Source organism: Somniosus microcephalus, chromosome 5 (assembly GCF_052327205.1).
Source record: "Somniosus microcephalus isolate GS21.2 chromosome 5, FLI_Smic_1.0, whole genome shotgun sequence".
Classification (NCBI taxonomy): Eukaryota; Metazoa; Chordata; class Chondrichthyes; order Squaliformes; family Somniosidae; genus Somniosus; species Somniosus microcephalus.
Genome location: NC_140991.1, coordinates 318,623,716 through 318,644,963, shown reverse-complemented (window position 1 = coordinate 318,644,963; position 21,248 = coordinate 318,623,716). Strand labels below are relative to the sequence as shown.

At 52.0% G+C, this 21,248-nt stretch overlaps 1 protein-coding gene across 5 annotated transcripts in view; it reads right to left on the bottom strand.

Moving 5' to 3' along the window:
- Positions 1-21,248, bottom strand: part of LOC147117905 (palmitoyltransferase ZDHHC3) — an 85,421-nt gene that overhangs the window by 24,546 nt on the left and 39,627 nt on the right. For all 5 annotated transcript variants that reach the window (XM_085989310.1, XM_085989306.1, XM_085989309.1 and 2 more), the window contains 2 exons: positions 9,670-9,751; positions 5,080-5,210 (listed from right to left, as the gene is read on the bottom strand). In XM_085989310.1, coding sequence (XP_085845436.1) covers positions 5,080-5,210; positions 9,670-9,751 — 213 coding nt within the window. The remainder of the gene's footprint in view (positions 1-5,079; positions 5,211-9,669; positions 9,752-21,248) is intronic.

Below are 21,248 nucleotides of genomic sequence, written 5' to 3'. Positions count from 1 at the left end.
TTGGGAGGCCCCGAGCTATGGAGAGATTTGAAGACGAGGATGAGAATTTTTTAATTTTTTTTATAAATCGAGGCTTTGGTGAACTGAGAGCCAATATTGGGCAGCGAGCACAGGGGTGATTGAACTTGAGGGGGCAAGGAATTTGGAGATGGGGGAGTCACTTGCGAGGATAGGGGGCTCAATGATGAGTTTTTGAGGAGGGGGTGATGACGGCAGATTTGAAAGGGATGGGGGTGGGGTATTATCCGAGGAGAGGGAACCATTAACAATATCAGCTGGCATGGTGCTCAGTAGTTTAGTGGGAATAGGGGGAAGAGAGCAGGAGGTGGGTCTCGCGGACAAGATGAGCTCAAAGAGAGCGTGAAGGGAAGGTGGGAACCTTGGTTTGGGGAGCAAGGGGCAGGGAGAGATGTGGCAGAGACCGCTGAACAGATGGTCTCAATCTTAGCGACAAAGGAGTCCACGAGCTCCTTGCACTTGTTGGAGGCGAGGGGGAAAGGGGCAGGGAAGAGGGGTTTAAGGAGGTGGTTGGTGGTGCTGAAAAGAAGCCGGGGGCTATCTTTGCATTCCAGAATTATCCTGGAGTAGTGAGCAGTTTTGACATTGAAGAGCCGGGCCCGATAGTGCTTGATGTGGTCCAGCCAGATATGGCAGGATATCTCCATGAGAAACATAGGGTGGGCGGTAGAGAACGTGGAGTTTAGAAAGGAGAGGGGGGTGGAACAAGCTGAGCAAAGTTCCCGTTCAGCTGTCAGGAGGTCCCGCGCAGGCCGCACATTGGGAAAAACCGCGCACGCGCGGAAATTTGAATGGGCTGCGCACCCAAAAAAAATTAAAGGGAACATTGAAGGTGAGGTCCTCAAAATAGTCAACTGCAAGTTATAATTTACTGATAACTGCCAGTTGAAGTGCTGAATAAAACTGACAACTTATGCATAGTGGTTGGCTGTAAACGTCCTCTTAAACCCCTCCACAAATTGTCACTGTGACAGAAGACCAGCTTATTCAGTGAGTTTTGAATATACTGTAGTATTGTAGAGGGAATTAAAAGAAAAATACAAACCCAACAGATGGTGAGGAGACAGCATCAGAAACAAACAGCAAGGTGGAAATAACTGGCAACCATTAAGCAGTCGGGGGTTTACCCTATCCAGATATTTTACATACACACCCCCCTCCCGCAACAACATTCCCACTAAGCCGCGCAGCTGTCCGGAGGTCCCGCTCAACTCTTACTGGCTTTTGAATGGGAGATTTCACGCATGTGCAAAACTTTGAATGGGCCGCGGAGCCCGTTAAAGGGACTGTGCACCCAAACAATGAGGGGAACATTGACTGACTGACTGAGACACACACAGTCTATGTCCATAGTTCACCCACAACTGCCATGCGCTTCGCCACAATCCGAATATAAGGGGCACTCAGTTAGCAGAAAATTAGGGAACACTCTGAGATGGGGATACAAACCGGTTTTACCAAACTATTGTCATTACCCATCTACTTTCCCCTCTCCATCTCCCTACAAGAGCTGCTCATTCACTACAGATCCTGCAGCTGGGCATGGGACCCTCTGGTGCAGATAGATTTCCACAATGGTCAACGCTGCTGTAAGGTTGGCCAAAAGGAGGTATTTTCAACTGTCTGTTCTCTTAGCACATCCTAAAATGCACTTAGTCAGCAGATCTACGTCTAGAACAGTTTCCAAAGCCAACTATTTCCAAAGCTTCAACCTCATTCCCAAAACAAATGACCCCTCGGAAAGAAGTCGCTCTACTTGCACTGCTAGGCTAATCTCCCCAGCATTCTGCGCTAATGAAACATAGGATTACTTAGGAGATACAGCACAGACACAGGCCATTCGGCCCAATGAGTCCATGCTCCACTCGAGCCTCCTCTAACTATCAGCATAACCCTCTATTCCCTTCTCCCTCATATCTAGTCTCCCCTTAAATGCATCAAATATTTGAGGAAATCTGGGTTTGCTATCACTTTCGTGCTCCAACAGGACAGCTGAGTCTTCATCTTCAGAAATATAGGTGGGAATCATGAAAATGCAGGACAGGAAAAGATCAGCCAGACCAGCTCGCCTGTCCCACAGTCGCGATGCCTTATAGATTCCGATTCAGACACTCACTGCTCACCGGGAGACATGTCATCTCCTGGGAGAGGAGGGAAAAAAATCCCAGATAAAAACCCTCGGCCAATTAGGAAAAAAAAATCTGGAAATTTCCTCAGTTTCCCTTGAAGTGGTCCATCACTGCTAGAAAGTTGCTTAACTTCTAGCAGTAATTACCTAAAATGAATTGGTTAACCATGGTTCAGTGGGTAGCACCTCGCCTCGGAGTCAGGTCATTCAAGTGCCACTTGAGCACAAAAATCTAGGCTGACACTCCAGTGCAGTACTGAGGGAGTGCTGCACTGTCGGAGGTGCCGTCTTTCGATGAGACGTTAAACCGAGGCCCCGTCTGCTCTCAGGTGGATGTAAAAGATTATTTCGAAGACAAGCAGAGGAGTTCTCCCTGGCGTCCTGGGGCCAATATTTATCCCATCACTAAAACAGATTATCTGGTCATTATCACATTGCTGTTTGTGGGATCTTGCTGTGCACAAATTGGCTGCCACGTTTCCTACATTACAACAGTGACTACACTTCAAGAAGTACTTCATTGGCTGTAAAGCACTTTGGGACGTCCAGTGGTTGTGAAAGGCGTGATGTAAATGCAAGTCTTTCTTTTGAAAGAAATTAATTGATGGTTATGTTTCATAGATTTAACATAATCCAACAGTTTTTTAAAAATGTCACCGGTTTAGACCAACTCTACTCGGACCTTGATTCAAATCCAGGCCAGACTGGTGGGATTAAAAGTCTCCTCTGTCTGTCGACTATAAAAGGTTCCACGTGAAATGCGTTTGCGCCGTCTCAAGCGCATGGACCGACAGTACAAAACTGCCCCCAATTCCGCACTAACTGGCAATGCCACTCAGACGAAGGATGGCCGATGGGGAAAATGGAAAGCATGTTGCATGCTACAGTACGGGTGCTCCTCGGAGGCTTGGGATGAAGCACATTGTTGGGGCAGAGTGATGGGAACTTTCCCCTGGGTCTGACTGTGCTTTACGTTACCTGGGAATACCCGTTAACCCAGCACCCACACCTCTCAGCTTGACAAACATTAAAAACCCTATTGCTAGACAATTCCGAGGACACAATCTTTCAACCACCTTGCTGTGTTTTGGAATGTGTCCTTATCCAGGACACGGATTTTAAAAGCTCTTGAGATTTTAATGTTTATTTTAAACAATTCGTGAAATATTACCTTTCTTGCAAAGTCAACCGCTAACCAATTAATTTAGATAGATAATTACTGCTAGTATTTCAGCAGCTTCAGTGATGAGTACCAATCTATGGCCCCGATTATTCTGAAAGCTTGGCCAATATGTTGGGAACACAACGGTAAGAGAAAACCTATCTATATTTAAATTCACTGGAGCTTTGCCAAGAATCATTTTGTTGAATATTGAAAGGTTGTTACTGTGGAACTATACAAAACAAATGCAGCTGATATTTGACTGCGGTTCTAATCCTATATCGGATTAATAAGTTTACAATATATAAATACCGCGACCAAGTTATGGAAGTCTATCTAATCTATATGGAATTTTGTCAATAACTCGACATAACACTAAGCACCAGTTGGTCTTATTACTAAACTTATATAGTATTGATATACTATTTTTAGTATAGTTTCCCCATCAACTTAAACATTGTTTAATGGGTAAATACAGCATGCGATATGGCCCTGAACCATATACACAGCATAAAAGTCTTGTTCGATTGTTTGTGACAGTAGATGATCTCAAATGGAGCGACAGTGAGAAGCAGAACTGCACTCAAGTCTTTTCAGGAGTTTTGGGCGGGATGGGGAAGGAACAAGGAGAGAAAGAAGTATTAGTTAAGGTCCTAATGCCCAGATTGCTTTCTAGTGACTTGCGCAGTGAAAGGACCGTGTTCAGCTGTAATGCTGTTCTGTCCCACAGCCTTGAAGGGGATGGGATGCTGGCCGTGCAAGTTCAAATGTGAAGAATGGCCACTTGATCAAAGTACTGGATTGGTGTCATGAGCTGCAAAACTGTACCTAGCATGAATTATAGGATAAAGGAGGTGAGAGGCAGGGCGACTCCATAAATGGCTTTGCCCTACCCCTTATTCTTATCGTCTGATTTGAACCTGCAAACAGAGGTGCGCAAACTCATGTGGGGAGTTCCCTCTCCAATTCTTTTAAGCCACATAATTGGTGAACATAAAAGATCCCATGGCACTATTTGAAGAGCAGGGAAGGTGTCGCAGCGCCTTGGGCAACAATTATCTCTCAAAATCACCACCAAAACAGGTTAACTGGTCCTTAATCTCATTGTTGTTTGTGGGATCTTGCTGTGTGCAAGGGGGCTACTGCACTTGCCAATGTAACAGTAACTACACTTCAAAAGTGATTAACTGCTGTGAATCGCTTTGGGACGTCCTGAGAATATGAAAGACATTAGATAAATGCGCGTTCGTTCTTTCTTTCCTTCCCACTTCATCAGCTCAGACACCAGCTCGGTGACTTGCTCCCGCCCGGGGCTCTGAAAATGCTGCTGCATAACTCACTCTAGGACACACAAAAAGTGGCACAAGGTCGACACCGTCTTCTTGGGAGAAAGCGTCTCACCTCCACTTGGTGCCTGGCCGTGATGACAGTCTGGGAATTTTCTGCACCAGTCTGCATTTTATCCAGCATGTAACTGGGTGGGTAAGCTGCACAGCTCACAGTCAACGTTCCCTTTAAGCTGCGCAGTGCTCCAGGGAACCCGTGCAGCCGGCTTTTCAATGGAAATAAACACGCATGCGTGGTGTTCTGAAAGGCCCGTGTAGCCACTTAAAGGGGCCGTGCGGCGCCAAAAATAATTACAGGGAACTTTGCTCACAGTCCAGTTGTTTTTGGGGCTATGCTGGTTACATTAAAAAAAAACACTGCTTATATATGAATGAATATTCTTGAAAGGACAGACAGACACGGAGTTAAAAGGTTAAGTACTCACCGTTTCATCTGAGCATATAGAATGTACTTGGGTGCCAAACATTACAGCAGTGAAGATAAGGAAGAGGAGACCCTCGAAGCACAGCAGAATGAGAAGTATCACTGTGGATGGCGGCGAGAATGAACTGCATTCTAGGAAAGACAGAACAAACTAACGTCAAACACAAATACATGGCATCGATTGAGCAGTCATTCATAGGCTTGATTTAACAAAAGTAAGTTGCCATTATATGGGACACTATCTTTCAAAGCTCTGCAGATTCAGGGGAAAAAGTGTCAAATGATTGTGAAGTATTGATAGCAATGTTCCCTCTCATTTTCTTTTGGCCTGCGCGGCCCCTTAAACGGGCTGTGCGGGCCATTCAAAATTCCGGGCATGCGCGATTTTTCTATTGAAAAGCCGGCTCACCAGCTGCGCGGGACCCCCAGAGCACCGCGTGGCCACACAGCTTAAAGGGAACATTGGATAGCGTGCGGTTACTTCTTTTAGAATAATTTATATCTCTCATGGCTTTGGAAAACAACCTCTGCCCCTTGTATGGGGAAAGGTATATCGTTCTGTGAATTTTAATTTCCTTTTAGCCGGCCAGAAATAGAAAGGCAACACATCAATCAGCGATATTGCTTTTGATTTAATTACACACAACGTTCCTCAATAAAGCAGAGCACATAATATTTTCACATTCGCTTGCTCGTTGGGAGAATAAGGCTGTCCCCAACAGAAAACAGAAAGGATGTTCAACAGCCAAACCCTTAGCACATTCGTTCAACACATTTTTTCAATGGCAGTTTGAAGCATTTTGAACAAATTGTCACTGAAAGAGTATCGTAAGGAAGTGTGTGCGTCCAGAGGCACAGTTATACTGAAATATAAACAGCAAATGCTGGAAATACTCAGCAGCAATGTCTGCGCATGCGTGGTTTTCTTCAATTAAAAAGCCGGCTTCGCGGGACTCCTGGAGCGCTGTGCGGCTTAAAAGGAGCATTGCTCAGCGGGTCAGGCTGCACCTGTGGAGAGGGAAACAGAGTTAACATTTCAGATCTGTGACCCTTGGTCAGAACTGGAAAAAGCTAGAAATATAACAGGTTTTAAGCAGGTAGAGAGGCAGGGAGAGGGGGAGGGGAGGAAAGAACAAAAAGGCAAGGTCTGTGATTGGGGGGGGGGGGGGGGGGAAGGCAGGAGAGATTTAAATGACAAAAGGGGGATGATGGGGCAAGGCAAAAAGGGGGTGGTATTGGGACAAGTAAAGAAACAAAAGATGGGTCCAGAGGATACTGTACGTCTGTAACATTTTCCAGTCATCGATCTGAAACGTTAACTCTGTTTCTCTCTTTACAGATGCTGCCTGACCTGCTGAGTATTGCCAGCATTTTCTGTTTATATTTCAGATTTCCAGCATCCGCAGTATCTTGCCTGTAATATTAGTTACGCTGAATGCATAATGGTCTTTTAGTGGAGTTGTCTCATTAATACAGGATACACTTAAGGGCCAGCTCCAGCTCCACACTAAACCCGTCATCATTTTCTGCAACATACATGCAGATGGAGTGCACCCCCAGGAGTACATCTGTCATTTAAAATCTAGCCGGAATGGACGGGCAATACTGGCAAACATCGCAATCAGAACTGGGCAATACTCGCAAACATCGCAATCAGAGCTGGGCAATACTAGCAAACATCGCAATCAGAGCTGGGCAATACTCGCAAACATCGCAATCAGAGCTACCATTAAATATAGCCGGAATGGAGGGGCAATACTCGCAAACATCGCAATCAGAGCTGCCATTAAATATAGCCGGAATGGATGGGCAATACTCGCAAACATCGCAATCAGAGCTGCCATTAAATATAGCCGGAATGGATGGGCAATACTAGCAAACATCGCAATCAGAGCGGCCATTAAATATAGCCGGAATGGATGGGCAATACTAGCAAACATCGCAATCAGAGCTGCCATTAAATATAGCCGGAATGGAGGGGCAATACTAGCAAACATCGCAATCAGAGCTGCCATTAAGGTAGCATCAGAAAGGGGGGGGGGGGGGTGGAGAGGGTGTCTGATTTACATTCAAAACCCTCGTTCACTAGATAGATTCCAGAGATGAGAGGGTTGTCCTATGAGGAGAGAGAGTAGATTGGGCCTATACTCTCTGAAGTTTAGAGGAATGAGGGGTGATCTCATTGAAACATACAAGAATCGGAAGGGACCGCTTCCTCCGTGACACCCTGGTCCACTCCTCTATCACCCCCAACACCCCTACCCCCGGCACCTTCCCGTGCAAGCGCAGGAGATGCAACACCTGCCCTTTTACCTCCCCCATTCCCACTGTCCAGGACCCCAAACACTCCTTCCAGGTGAAACAGCAATTTACTTGTACTTCTTACAATCTAGCATACTGTATTCGCTGCTCACGATGTGGTCTCCTCTACATTGGGGAGACCAAACGCAGATTGGGAGACCGCTTTGCAGAACACCTCCGTTCAGTCTGTAAGGGTGACCCTGAGCTTCCGGTCGCCTGTCACTTTAATTCACCGCTTCACTCCCACTCTGACCTCGGCCTCTTACATTGTTCCAATGAAGCTCAACGTAAGCTCGAGGAACAGCACCTCATCTTTCGTTCTGGACTCATCATCGAGTTCAACAATTTCAGGCATAACCTCTGCCCCTATCTTTTTTTCATTGTTTTTTCTCACACGGCAGCTGTTGATGATTCTGCCGTTGCCAGTTACACTTCATCTAGAGCCATCTTTTGTCTCTTAACTTGTCCCATTACCATTTCCTTCTGCCTCGCACCATCACCCCTTTTGTCATTTAATCTCTCCAACCTTCCACCCAATCACAGACCTTCCCTTTTGTTCTTTCCTCCCCTCCCCCCTTTCCCGGCCCCAACACTTGCTTAAAAACCTGTTCGATCTCCAGCTTTTTCCAGTTCTGACGAAGGGTCATTGACCTGAACCGTTAACTCTGTTTCTCTCTCCACAGATGCTGCCTGACCTGCTGAGTATTTCCAGCATTTTCTGTTTTTATTTAAGATTCTGGGGGGGGGGGGGGGGGGCAGGATTGACAGGGTAGATGCTGAGAGGCTGTTTCCCCCTGGCTGGAGAGTCTAGAACTAGAGGGCACAGTCTCAGGATAAGGGGGCGGCCATTTAAGATCAGATGAGGAGGAATTTCTTCACTCAGAGGGTTGTGAATCTTTGGAATTCTCTGCCCAGAGGGCTGTGGATGCTGAATTGTTGAGTATATTCAAGGCTGAGATCGATAGATTTTTGGACTCTAGGGGAATCGAGGGATATGGGGATCGGGCGGGAAAGTGGAGTTGAGGTCGAAGATCAGCCATGATCTTATTGAATGGTGGAGCAGGCTCGAGGGGCCAAATGGCCGACTCCTGCTCCTAATTCTTATGTCCTTATGTTAAGGTCTATGCATTAGAACAGATGATTATAGATCTTAATTTTTTTTAAATTTTTTTTTAAATGCAGGTTTTGCAAAGACAGATAAAGCTGGAAACGCACAGCAGGTAAATCAGCATCCGTGGAGAGGGCAGACGATTTATGTTTCAGATTATAGGTCTGACCTGCCAGTAGGTCCACATCAGAATCATTAAAAACTGTGCCTATTTCCTCCATCCTTAAATGAGCAATGTTGGATTTCAACTTAAGAATGCAGTTGTACTATTTGAGCATCAATGCAAAGCAGTATTAATAAAAGCCCTGAAATGCGAGACTGCGTTTTCCCCGCGCCCCTCACACCCCCCAACCAGCAGTTTGGGTTTGCAGGGTGCAGTGAAAAGCAGCATGAACTAACCCGATCGCTGAAAATAGTCCTATCCGAGTTGGGGCTAAGACATGTGGTTAGGGCAGAATTAACAGCAAGCTTTAATCTCCCTGAAGAGTATACTTTAACTAAACATTGTAATCCATTCCCTAGTGCGGACATTCCTCACCTGGTTCAGCATCAAAATCCCATTCTTTACACCCTCTGCTCCTATGGTTAGGTATAAAGCATCGTCACAGTAGGAAGACACAAACTACAACATCCTCCGCTAAAAGATCATTTGTTGCTACCCGGACTCCAGGGGTTAAGTTACGAGGAGAGATTATACAAATTAGGGTTGTATTCCTGGAATTTAGAAGGATAAGAGGTGATCTGATCGAAGTTTTCAGGATATTAAGGGGAACCGATAGGGTAGATAGAGAGAAACTATTTCCGCTGGTTGGGGAGTCTAGGACTAGGGGGCAGAGTCTAAAAATTAGAGCCAGACCTTTCAGGAGTGAAATTAGGAAACACTTCTACACACAAAGGGTGGTAGAAGTTTGGAACTCTCTTCTGCAAACGGCAATTGATGATAGATCAATTGTTAATTTTAACTCAGAAATTGATAGATTTCTGTTAACTAAAGGTATTAAGGGATATGGGCCAAAGGCGGGTATATGGAGTTAGATCGCGGATCAACCATGATCTTAATGCATGGTAAAACAAGTTCGAGGGGCTGAATGGCCTCATGCTCATGAAGTTAGATTGCTTGCACATTCTAGTAAAAACATAAGAAAAAATGAATTGAATTAAGGTTTCTGCATTTATACTTACTTGTCCACTCTTCCTCAAAGCAATACAGAAAGTGGAAACAAACCATGGTAAGGGCATGTAGTGATATCAGAGCTATATACATCTGAAATACAGAACACAAGAGACACTTCAGTAATTCAGTTCAATTTGAATTAAAACGATAAATTAAATGTTGATGCAGTTTACTGTATTAACTGTATCCTCGTCAACAGTACACAAACATGCTTAGAGCAGAGTCCAGGTACAGGCACAAGTCTACAGCACAAAACTAAATGTCTTGCGTAATGCCACATAACTAAGTTAATGGTAGATAACAGAATAAAAGATGAAATAATGTGTTTAGTACAAAGAATTTTGCCATTCGGCCCATCGTGTCTGTGCCGGCCGACAAAGAGCTCTCCAGCCTAATCCCACTTTCCAGCTCTTGGTCCGTAGCCCTGTAGGTTCCGGCACTTCAAGAGCATATCCAAGTACTTTTTAAATGTGATGAGGGTTTCTGCCTCTACCACCCTTTCAGGCAGTGAGTTCCAGACCCCCACCACCCTCTGGGTGAAAAAAGTTCTCCTCAACTCCCCTCTAATCCTTCTACCAATTACTTTAAACCTATGCCCCCTGGTTATTGACCTCTCTGCTAAGGGAAATAGGTCCTTCCTATCCACTCTATCCAGGCCCCTCATAATTTTATACACCTCAATTAAATCTCCCCTCAGCCTCCTCTGTTCCAAAGAAAACAACTCCAGCCGATCCAATCTTTCCTCATCGCTAAAACTCTCCAGTCCTGGCAACATCCTCGTAAATCTCCTCTGTACCCTCTCTAGTGCAATCACATCTTTCCTGCAATACATTTCACATGTAACTTAACTGTTTTGCAACACCAGAAGCACTGGCTTAGCCCAAACTAACTGTCTGTATATTGGTACGGAATCAATATTGAAGCAATACTGCACTGGTAGAACAAGTTAACTGTATAAACATGCCTGGACTATGTCACAGAAACCATGTGAAAACATGCCGAGTGAAACTAAAATTAGTATCCCAGTCATTACTACGGAAAAAGAGACTGTAGCCTTATTTAAAACTACAAACTCCCTCAAAGCAGTGGGAGTTCATTAAGTTGGTCGTTAAGACTGTAACGCAGAGTAAGCATAAATTAAGTAGGATAAATTCTGACAACTTCAACAGACCAAACTGACAAAAAGTTAGCAAACAACCAACTTAGTCCCATGTCAACCCAATATAAAACAGAAAACATCTTTCGGACGAGACGTTAAACCGAGGCCCCGTCTGCTCTCTCAGGTGGATGTAGAAGATCCCACGGCCACTATTTCGAAGAGGAACAGGGGAGTTCTCCCCGGTGTCCTGGGGCCAATATTTATCCCTCAATCAACATCACCAAAACAAATTATCTGGACATCATCACATTGCTGTTTGTGGGAGCTTGCTGTGTGCAAATTTAAACATTACAACACTTCAAAAAGTACCTCATTAGCTGTAAAGCGCTTTGGGACGTCTGGTGGTTGTGAAAGGTGCTATAGAAATGCAAGTCTTTCTTTTTTTTTGAAGAAAGTGCTGGAAATACATAGCAGGTCTGAAGAAAGAAGTTCTAGATTTAAGTTTCAGTTCGAACCTTTTGTCAGAGGCGGTCAAGCCCGCTATGTATCTCCTGCATTTTCTTGCGTTTATTGCAGATTTCTGGCATTTGCAGGTTTTTTCTTTTCATCTAAATAGATTGTTAATTGTATTCAGATGGTGGGTATTAATTGTGGACTCTCGGGTATTCCTATACAAGGGGTCAGACTCGGGAAGGGGAGAGAGCTCACCTCGGGGGGTGCACCGTGTGTTCCTATACAAGGGGTCAGACTCGGGAAGGGGAGCGAGCTCACCTCGGGGGGTGCACCGTGTGTTCCTATACAAGGGATCAGACTCAGGAAGGGGATAGAGCTCACCTCGGGGGTGCACCGTGTGTTCCTATACAAGGGATCAGACTCGGGAAGGGGAGCGGGCTCACCTCGGGGGTGCACCGTGTGTTCCTATACAAGAGATCAGACTCGGGAAGGGGAGCGAGCTCACCTCGGGGGGTGCACCGTGTGTTCCTATACAAGGGATCAGACTCGGGAAGGGGAGCGGGCTCACCTCGGGGGTGCACCGTGTGTTCCTATACAAGAGATCAGACTCGGGAAGAGGAGCGAGCTCACCTCGGGGGGTGCACCGTGTGTTCCTATACAAGGGATCAGACTCGGGAAGGGGAGCGAGCTCACCTCGGGGGGTGCACCGTGTGTTCCTATACAAGGGATCAGACTCGGGAAGGGGAGAGAGCTCACCTCGGGGGGTGCACCGGGTATTCCTATACAAGGGGTCAGACTCGGGAAGGGGAGCGAGCTCACCTCGGGGGGTGCACCGTGTGTTCCTATACAAGGGATCAGACTCGGGAAGGGGATAGAGCTCACCTCGGGGGGTGCACTGTGTGTTCCTATACAAGGGATCAGACTCGGGAAGGGGAGCGGGCTCACCTCGGGGGAGCACCGTGTGTTCCTATACAAGAGATCAGACTCGGGAAGGGGAGCGAGCTCACCTCGGGGGGTGCACCGTGTGTTCCTAAACAAGAGATCAGACTCGGGAAGGGGAGAGAGCTCACCTCGGGGGTGCACCGTGTGTTCCTATACAAGGGATCAGACTCGGGAAGGGGAGCGAGCTCACCTCGGGGGTGCACCGTGTGTTCCTATACAAGAGATCAGACTCGGGAAGGGGAGAGAGCTCACCTCGGGGGTGCACCGGGTGTTCCTATACAAGGGATCAGACTCGGGAAGGGGAGCGAGCTCACCTCGGGGGTGCACCGTGTGTTCCTATACAAGAGATCAGACTCGGGAAGGGGAGAGAGCTCACCTCGGGGGTGCACCGTGTGTTCCTATACAAGAGATCAGACTCGGGAAGGGGAGCGAGCTCACCTCGGGGGGTGCACCGTGTGTTCCTATACAAGAGATCAGACTCGGGAAGGGGAGCGAGCTCACCTCGGGGGTGCACCGTGTGTTCCTATACAAGGGATCAGACTCGGGAAGGGGAGAGAGCTCACCTCGGGGGTGCACCGTGTGTTCCTATACAAGGAATCAGACTCGGGAAGGGGAGAGAGCTCACCTCGGGGGGTGCACCGTGTGTTCCTATACAAGGGATCAGACTCGGGAAGGGGAGCGAGCTCACCTCGGGGGGTGCACCGTGTGTTCCTATACAAAGGATCAGACTCGGGAAGGGGAGAGAGCTCACCTCGGGGGTGCACCGGGTGTTCCTATACAAGAGATCAGACTCGGGAAGGGGAGCGAGCTCACCTCGGGGGTGCACCGGGTGTTCCTATACAAGAGATCAGACTCGGGAAGGGGAGCGAGCTCACCTCGGGGGTGCACCGTGTGTTCCTATACAAAGGATCAGACTCGGGAAGGGGAGAGAGCTCACCTCGGGGGTGCACCGGGTGTTCCTATACAAGAGATCAGACTCGGGAAGGGGAGCGAGCTCACCTCGGGGGTGCACCGGGTGTTCCTATACAAGAGATCAGACTCGGGAAGGGGAGCGAGCTCACCTCGGGGGGTGCACCGCGTGTTCCTATACAAGGGATCAGACTCGGGAAGGGGAGAGAGCTCACCTCGGGGGTGCACCGTGTGTTCCTATACAAGAGATCAGACTCGGGAAGGGGAGAGAGCTCACCTCGGGGGGTGCACCGGGTGTTCCTATACAAGAGATCAGACTCGGGAAGGGGAGAGAGCTCACCTCGGGGGGTGCACCGTGTGTTCCTATACAAGAGATCAGACTCGGGACGGGGAGCGAGCTCACCTCGGGGGGTGCACCGTGTGTTCCTATACAAGGGATCAGACTCGGGACGGGGAGCGAGCTCACCTCGGGGGGTGCACCGTGTGTTCCTATACAAGGGATCAGACTCGGGAAGGGGAGCGAGCTCACCTCGGGGGTGCACCGTGTGTTCCTATACAAGGGATCAGACTCGGGAAGGGGAGAGAGCTCACCTCGGGGGGTGCACCGTGTGTTCCTATACAAGAGATCAGACTCGGGAAGGGGAGCGAGCTCACCTCGGGGGTGCACCGTGTGTTCCTAAACAAGGGATCAGACTCGGGAAGGGGAGAGAGCTCACCTCGGGGGTGCACCGGGTGTTCCTATACAAGGGGTCAGACTCGGGAAGGGGAGCGAGCTCACCTCGGGGGTGCACCGTGTGTTCCTATACAAGGGATCAGACTCGGGAAGGGGAGAGAGCTCACCTCGGGGGGTGCACCGTGTGTTCCTATACAAGGGATCAGACTCGGGAAGGGGAGAGAGCTCACCTCGGGGGTGCACCGGGTGTTCCTATACAAGGGGTCAGACTCGGGAAGGGGAGCGAGCTCACCTCGGGGGGTGCACCGTGTGTTCCTATACAAGGGATCAGACTCAGGAAGGGGATAGAGCTCACCTCGGGGGTGCACCGTGTGTTCCTATACAAGGGATCAGACTCGGGAAGGGGAGCGGGCTCACCTCGGGGGTGCACCGTGTGTTCCTATACAAGAGATCAGACTCGGGAAGGGGAGCGAGCTCACCTCGGGGGGTGCACCGTGTGTTCCTATACAAGGGATCAGACTCGGGAAGGGGAGCGGGCTCACCTCGGGGGTGCACCGTGTGTTCCTATACAAGAGATCAGACTCGGGAAGAGGAGCGAGCTCACCTCGGGGGGTGCACCGTGTGTTCCTATACAAGGGATCAGACTCGGGAAGGGGAGCGAGCTCACCTCGGGGGGTGCACCGTGTGTTCCTATACAAGGGATCAGACTCGGGAAGGGGAGAGAGCTCACCTCGGGGGGTGCACCGGGTATTCCTATACAAGGGGTCAGACTCGGGAAGGGGAGCGAGCTCACCTCGGGGGGTGCACCGTGTGTTCCTATACAAGGGATCAGACTCGGGAAGGGGATAGAGCTCACCTCGGGGGGTGCACTGTGTGTTCCTATACAAGGGATCAGACTCGGGAAGGGGAGCGGGCTCACCTCGGGGGAGCACCGTGTGTTCCTATACAAGAGATCAGACTCGGGAAGGGGAGCGAGCTCACCTCGGGGGGTGCACCGTGTGTTCCTAAACAAGAGATCAGACTCGGGAAGGGGAGAGAGCTCACCTCGGGGGTGCACCGTGTGTTCCTATACAAGGGATCAGACTCGGGAAGGGGAGCGAGCTCACCTCGGGGGTGCACCGTGTGTTCCTATACAAGAGATCAGACTCGGGAAGGGGAGAGAGCTCACCTCGGGGGTGCACCGGGTGTTCCTATACAAGGGATCAGACTCGGGAAGGGGAGCGAGCTCACCTCGGGGGTGCACCGTGTGTTCCTATACAAGAGATCAGACTCGGGAAGGGGAGAGAGCTCACCTCGGGGGTGCACCCTGTGTTCCTATACAAGAGATCAGACTCGGGAAGGGGAGCGAGCTCACCTCGGGGGGTGCACCGTGTGTTCCTATACAAGAGATCAGACTCGGGAAGGGGAGCGAGCTCACCTCGGGGGTGCACCGTGTGTTCCTATACAAGGGATCAGACTCGGGAAGGGGAGAGAGCTCACCTCGGGGGTGCACCGTGTGTTCCTATACAAGGAATCAGACTCGGGAAGGGGAGAGAGCTCACCTCGGGGGGTGCACCGTGTGTTCCTATACAAAGGATCAGACTCGGGAAGGGGAGAGAGCTCACCTCGGGGGTGCACCGGGTGTTCCTATACAAGAGATCAGACTCGGGAAGGGGAGCGAGCTCACCTCGGGGGTGCACCGGGTGTTCCTATACAAGAGATCAGACTCGGGAAGGGGAGCGAGCTCACCTCGGGGGTGCACCGTGTGTTCCTATACAAAGGATCAGACTCGGGAAGGGGAGAGAGCTCACCTCGGGGGTGCACCGGGTGTTCCTATACAAGAGATCAGACTCGGGAAGGGGAGCGAGCTCACCTCGGGGGTGCACCGGGTGTTCCTATACAAGAGATCAGACTCGGGAAGGGGAGCGAGCTCACCTCGGGGGGTGCACCGCGTGTTCCTATACAAGGGATCAGACTCGGGAAGGGGAGAGAGCTCACCTCGGGGGTGCACCGTGTGTTCCTATACAAGAGATCAGACTCGGGAAGGGGAGAGAGCTCACCTCGGGGGGTGCACCGGGTGTTCCTATACAAGAGATCAGACTCGGGAAGGGGAGAGAGCTCACCTCGGGGGGTGCACCGTGTGTTCCTATACAAGAGATCAGACTCGGGACGGGGAGCGAGCTCACCTCGGGGGGTGCACCGTGTGTTCCTATACAAGGGATCAGACTCGGGACGGGGAGCGAGCTCACCTCGGGGGGTGCACCGTGTGTTCCTATACAAGGGATCAGACTCGGGAAGGGGAGCGAGCTCACCTCGGGGGTGCACCGCGTGTTCCTATACAAGGGATCAGACTCGGGAAGGGGAGAGAGCTCACCTTGGGGGGTGCACCGTGTGTTCCTATACAAGAGATCAGACTCGGGAAGGGGAGCGAGCTCACCTCGGGGGTGCACCGTGTGTTCCTAAACAAGGGATCAGACTCGGGAAGGGGAGAGAGCTCACCTCGGGGGTGCACCGGGTGTTCCTATACAAGGGGTCAGACTCGGGAAGGGGAGCGAGCTCACCTCGGGGGTGCACCGTGTGTTCCTATACAAGGGATCAGACTCGGGAAGGGGAGAGAGCTCACCTCGGGGGGTGCACCGTGTGTTCCTATACAAGGGATCAGACTCGGGAAGGGGAGAGAGCTCACCTCGGGGGTGCACCGGGTGTTCCTATACAAGGGGTCAGACTCGGGAAGGGGAGCGAGCTCACCTCGGGGGTGCACCGTGTGTTCCTATACAAGAGATCAGACTCGGGAAGGGGAGAGAGCTCACCTCGGGGGTGCACCGGGTGTTCCTATACAAGAGATCAGACTCGGGAAGGGGAGAGAGCTCACCTCGGGGGGTGCACCGGGTGTTCCTATACAAGAGATCAGACTCGGGAAGGGGAGCGAGCTCACCTCGGGGGTGCACCATGTGTTCCTATACAAGAGATCAGACTCGGGAAGGGGAGCGAGCTCACCTCGGGGGTGCACCGGGTGTTCCTATACAAGGGATCAGACTCGGGAAGGGGAGCGAGCTCACCTCGGGGGTGCACCATGTGTTCCTATACAAGAGATCAGACTCGGGAAGGGGAGCGAGCTCACCTCGGGGGTGCACCGGGTGTTCCTATACAAGGGATCAGACTCGGGAAGGGGAGCGAGCTCACCTCGGGGGTGCACCATGTGTTCCTATACAAGAGATCAGACTCGGGAAGGGGAGAGAGCTCACCTCGGGGGTGCAGCGGGTGTTCCTATACAAGGAATCAGACTCGGGAAGGGGAGAGAGCTCACCTCGGGGGGTGCACCGTGTGTTCCTATACAAGAGATCAGACTCGGGAAGGGGAGCGAGCTCACCTCGGGGGTGCACCGTGTGTTCCTATACAAGGAATCAGACTCGGGAAGGGGAGAGAGCTCACCTCGGGGGTGCACCGTGTGTTCCTATACAAGGGATCAGACTCGGGAAGGGGAGCGAGCTCACCTCGGGGGGTGCACCGTGTGTTCCTATACAAGAGATCAGACTCGGGAAGGGGAGAGAGCTCACCTCGGGGGGTGCACCGGGTGTTCCTATACAAGGGATCAGACTCGGGAAGGGGAGAGAGCTCACCTCGGGGGTGCACCGTGTGTTCCTATACAAGGAATCAGACTCGGGAAGGGGAGCGAGCTCACCTCGGGGGGTGCACCGGGTGTTCCAAAACAAGGGATCAGACTCGGGAAGGGGAGAGAGCTCACCTCGGGGGTGCACCGTGTGTTCCTATACAAGAGATCAGACTCGGGAAGGGGAGCGAGCTCACCTCGGGGGTGCACCGGGTGTTCCTATACAAGGGATCAGACTCGGGAAGGGGAGAGAGCTCACCTCGGGGGTGCACCGGGTGTTCCTATACAAGAGATCAGACTCGGGAAGGGGAGAGAGCGCACCTCGGGGGGTGCACCGGGTGTTCCTATACAAGAGATCAGACTCGGGAAGGGGAGAGAGCTCACCTCGGGGGTGCACCATGTGTTCCTATACAAGGGATCAGACTCGGGAAGGGGAGCGAGCTCACCTCGGGGGGTGCACCATGTGTTCCTATACAAGAGATCAGACTCGGGAAGGGGAGCGAGCTCACCTCGGGGGGTGCACCGCGTGTTCCTATACAAGAGATCAGACTCGGGAAGGGGAGAGAGCTCACCTCGGGGGTGCACCGTGTGTTCCTATACAAGGGATCAGACTCGGGAAGGGGAGAGAGCTCACCTCGGGGGTGCACCGGGTGTTCCTATACAAGGAATCAGACTCGGGAAGGGGAGCGAGCTCACCTCGGGGGGTGCACCGTGTGTTCCTATACAAGAGATCAGACTCGGGAAGGGGAGCGAGCTCACCTCGGGGGGTGCACCGTGTGTTCCTATACAAGAGATCAGACTCGGGAAGGGGAGCGAGCTCACCTCGGGGGGGTGCACCGTGTGTTCCTATACAAGAGATCAGACTCGGGAAGGGGAGCGAGCTCACCTCGGGGGTGCACCGTGTGTTCCTATACAAGGGATCAGACTCGGGAAGGGGAGCGAGCTCACCTCGGGGGGTGCACCGTGTGTTCCTATACAAGAGATCAGACTCGGGAAGGGGAGCGAGCTCACCTCGGTGGGTGCACCGTGTGTTCCTATACAAGGGATCAGACTCAGGAAGGGGAGCGAGCTCACCTCGGGGGTGCACCGTGTGTTCCTATACAAGAGATCAGACTCGGGAAGGGGAGCGAGCTCACCTCGGGGGGTGCACCGTGTGTTCCTATACAAGGGATCAGACTCGGGAAGGGGAGCGAGCTCACCTCGGGGGTGCACCGTGTGTTCCTATACAAGAGATCAGACTCGGGAAGGGGAGCGAGCTCACCTCGGTGGGTGCACCGTGTGTTCCTATACAAGGGATCAGACTCGGGAAGGGGAGCGAGCTCACCTCGGGGGGTGCACCGTGTGTTCCTATACAAGAGATCAGACTCGGGAAGGGGAGCGAGCTCACCTCGGGGGTGCACCGTGTGTTCCTACACAAGGGATCAGACTCGGGAAGGGGAGAGAGCTCACCTCGGGGGGTGCACCGTGTGTTCCTATACAAGAGATCAGACTCGGGAAGGGGAGCGAGCTCACCTCGGGGGTGCACCGTGTGTTCCTATACAAGGGATCAGACTCAGGAAGGGGAGAGAGCTCACCTCGGGGGGTGCACCGTGTGTTCCTATACAAGAGATCAGACTCGGGAAGGGGAGAGAGCTCACCTCGGGGGTGCACCGTGTGTTCCTATACAAGGGATCAGACTCAGGAAGGGGAGAGAGCTCACCTCGGGGGGTGCACCGTGTGTTCCTATACAAGAGATCAGACTCGGGAAGGGGAACGAGCTCACCTCGGGGGTGCACCGTGTGTTCCTATACAAGAGATCAGACTCGGGAAGGGGAGCGAGCGCACCTCGGTGGGTGCACCGTGTGTTCCTATACAAGGGATCAGACTCAGGAAGGGGAGCGAGCTCACCTCGGGGGTGCACCGGGTGTTCCTATACAAGAGATCAGACTCGGGAAGGGGAGAGAGCTCACCTCGGGGGTGCACCGTGTGTTCCTATACAAGGGATCAGACTCAGGAAGGGGAGAGAGCTCACCTCAGGGGTGCACCGGGTGTTCCTATACAAGGGATCAGACTCGGGAAGGGGAGCGAGCTCACCTCGGGGGGTGCACCGTGTGTTCCTATACAAGGGATCAGACTCGGGAAGGGGAGCGAGCTCACCTCGGGGGGTGCACCGTGTGTTCCTATACAAGGGATCAGACTCGGGAAGGGGAGCGAGCTCACCTCGGGGGGTGCACCGGGTGTTCCTATACAAGGGATCAGACTCGGGAAGGGGAGCGAGCTCACCTCGGGGGGTGCACCGTGTGTTTCTATACAAGAGATCAGACTCGGGAAGGGGAGAGAGCTCACCTCGGGGGGTGCACCGTGTGTTCCTATACAAGAGATCAGACTCGGGAAGGGGAGCGAGCTCACCTCGGGGGTGCACCGGGTGTTCCTATACAAGAGATCAGACTCGGGAAGGGGAGAGAGCTCACCTCGGGGGTGCACCGGGTGTTCCTATACAAGAGATCAGACTCGGGAAGGGGAGAGAGCTCACCTCGGGGGGTGCACCGGGTGTTCCTATACAAGAGATCAGACTCGGGAAGGGGAGCGAGCTCACCTCGGGGGTGCACCATGTGTTCCTATACAAGAGATCAGACTCGGGAAGGGGAGCGAGCTCACCTCGGGGGTGCACCGGGTGTTCCTATACAAGGGATCAGACTCGGGAAGGGGAGCGAGCTCACCTCGGGGGTGCACCATGTGTTCCTATACAAGAGATCAGACTCGGGAAGGGGAGCGAGCTCACCTCGGGGGTGCACCGGGTGTTCCTATACAAGGGATCAGACTCGGGAAGGGGAGCGAGCTCACCTCGGGGGTGCACCGTGTGTTCCTATACAAGAGATCAGACTCGGGAAGGGGAGCGAGCTCACCTCGGGGGTGCACCGTGTGTTCCTATACAAGGAATCAGACTCGGGAAGGGGAGAGAGCTCACCTCGGGGGGTGCACCGGGTGTTCCTATACAAGAGATCAGACTCGGGAAGGGGAGAGAGCTCACCTCGGGGGTGCAGCGGGTGTTCCTATACAAGGAATCAGACTCGGGAAGGGGAGCGAGCTCACCTCGGGGGGTGCACCGTGTGTTCCTATACAAGGGATCAGACTCGGGAAGGGGAGCGAGCTCACCTCGGGGGTGCACCGTGTGTTCCTATACAAGGGATCAGACTCGGGAAGGGGAGCGAGCTCACCTCGGGGGGTGCACCGTGTGTTCCTATACAAGAGATCAGACTCGGGAAGGGGAGAGAGCTCACCTCGGGGGGTGCACCGGGTGTTCCTATACAAGGGATCAGACTCGGGAAGGGGAGAGAGCTCACCTCGGGGGTGCACCGTGTGTTCCTATACAAGGAATCAGACTCGGGAAGGGGAGCGAGCTCACCTCGGGGGGGGCACCGGGTGTTCCAAAACAAGGGATCAGACTCGGGAAGGGGAGAGAGCTCACCTCGGGGGTGCACCGTGTGTTCCTATACAAGAGATCAGACTCGGGAAGGGGAGCGAGCTCACCTCGGGGGTGCACCGGGTGTTCCTATACAAGGGATCAGACTCGGGAAGGGGAGCGAGCTCACCTCGGGGGTGCACCGTGTGTTCCTATACAAGAAATCAGACTCGGGAAGGGGAGAGAGCTCACCTCGGGGGTGCACCGTGTGTTCCTATACAAGAGATCAGACTCGGGAAGGGGAGAGAGCTCACCTCGGGGGTGCACCGTGTGTTCCTATACAAGGGATCAGACTCAGGAAGGGGAGAGAGCTCACCTCGGGGGGTGCACCGTGTGTTCCTATACAAGAGATCAGACTCGGGAAGGGGAACGAGCTCACCTCGGGGGTGCACCGTGTGTTCCTATACAAGAGATCAGACTCGGGAAGGGGAGCGAGCGCACCTCGGTGGGTGCACCGTGTGTTCCTATACAAGGGATCAG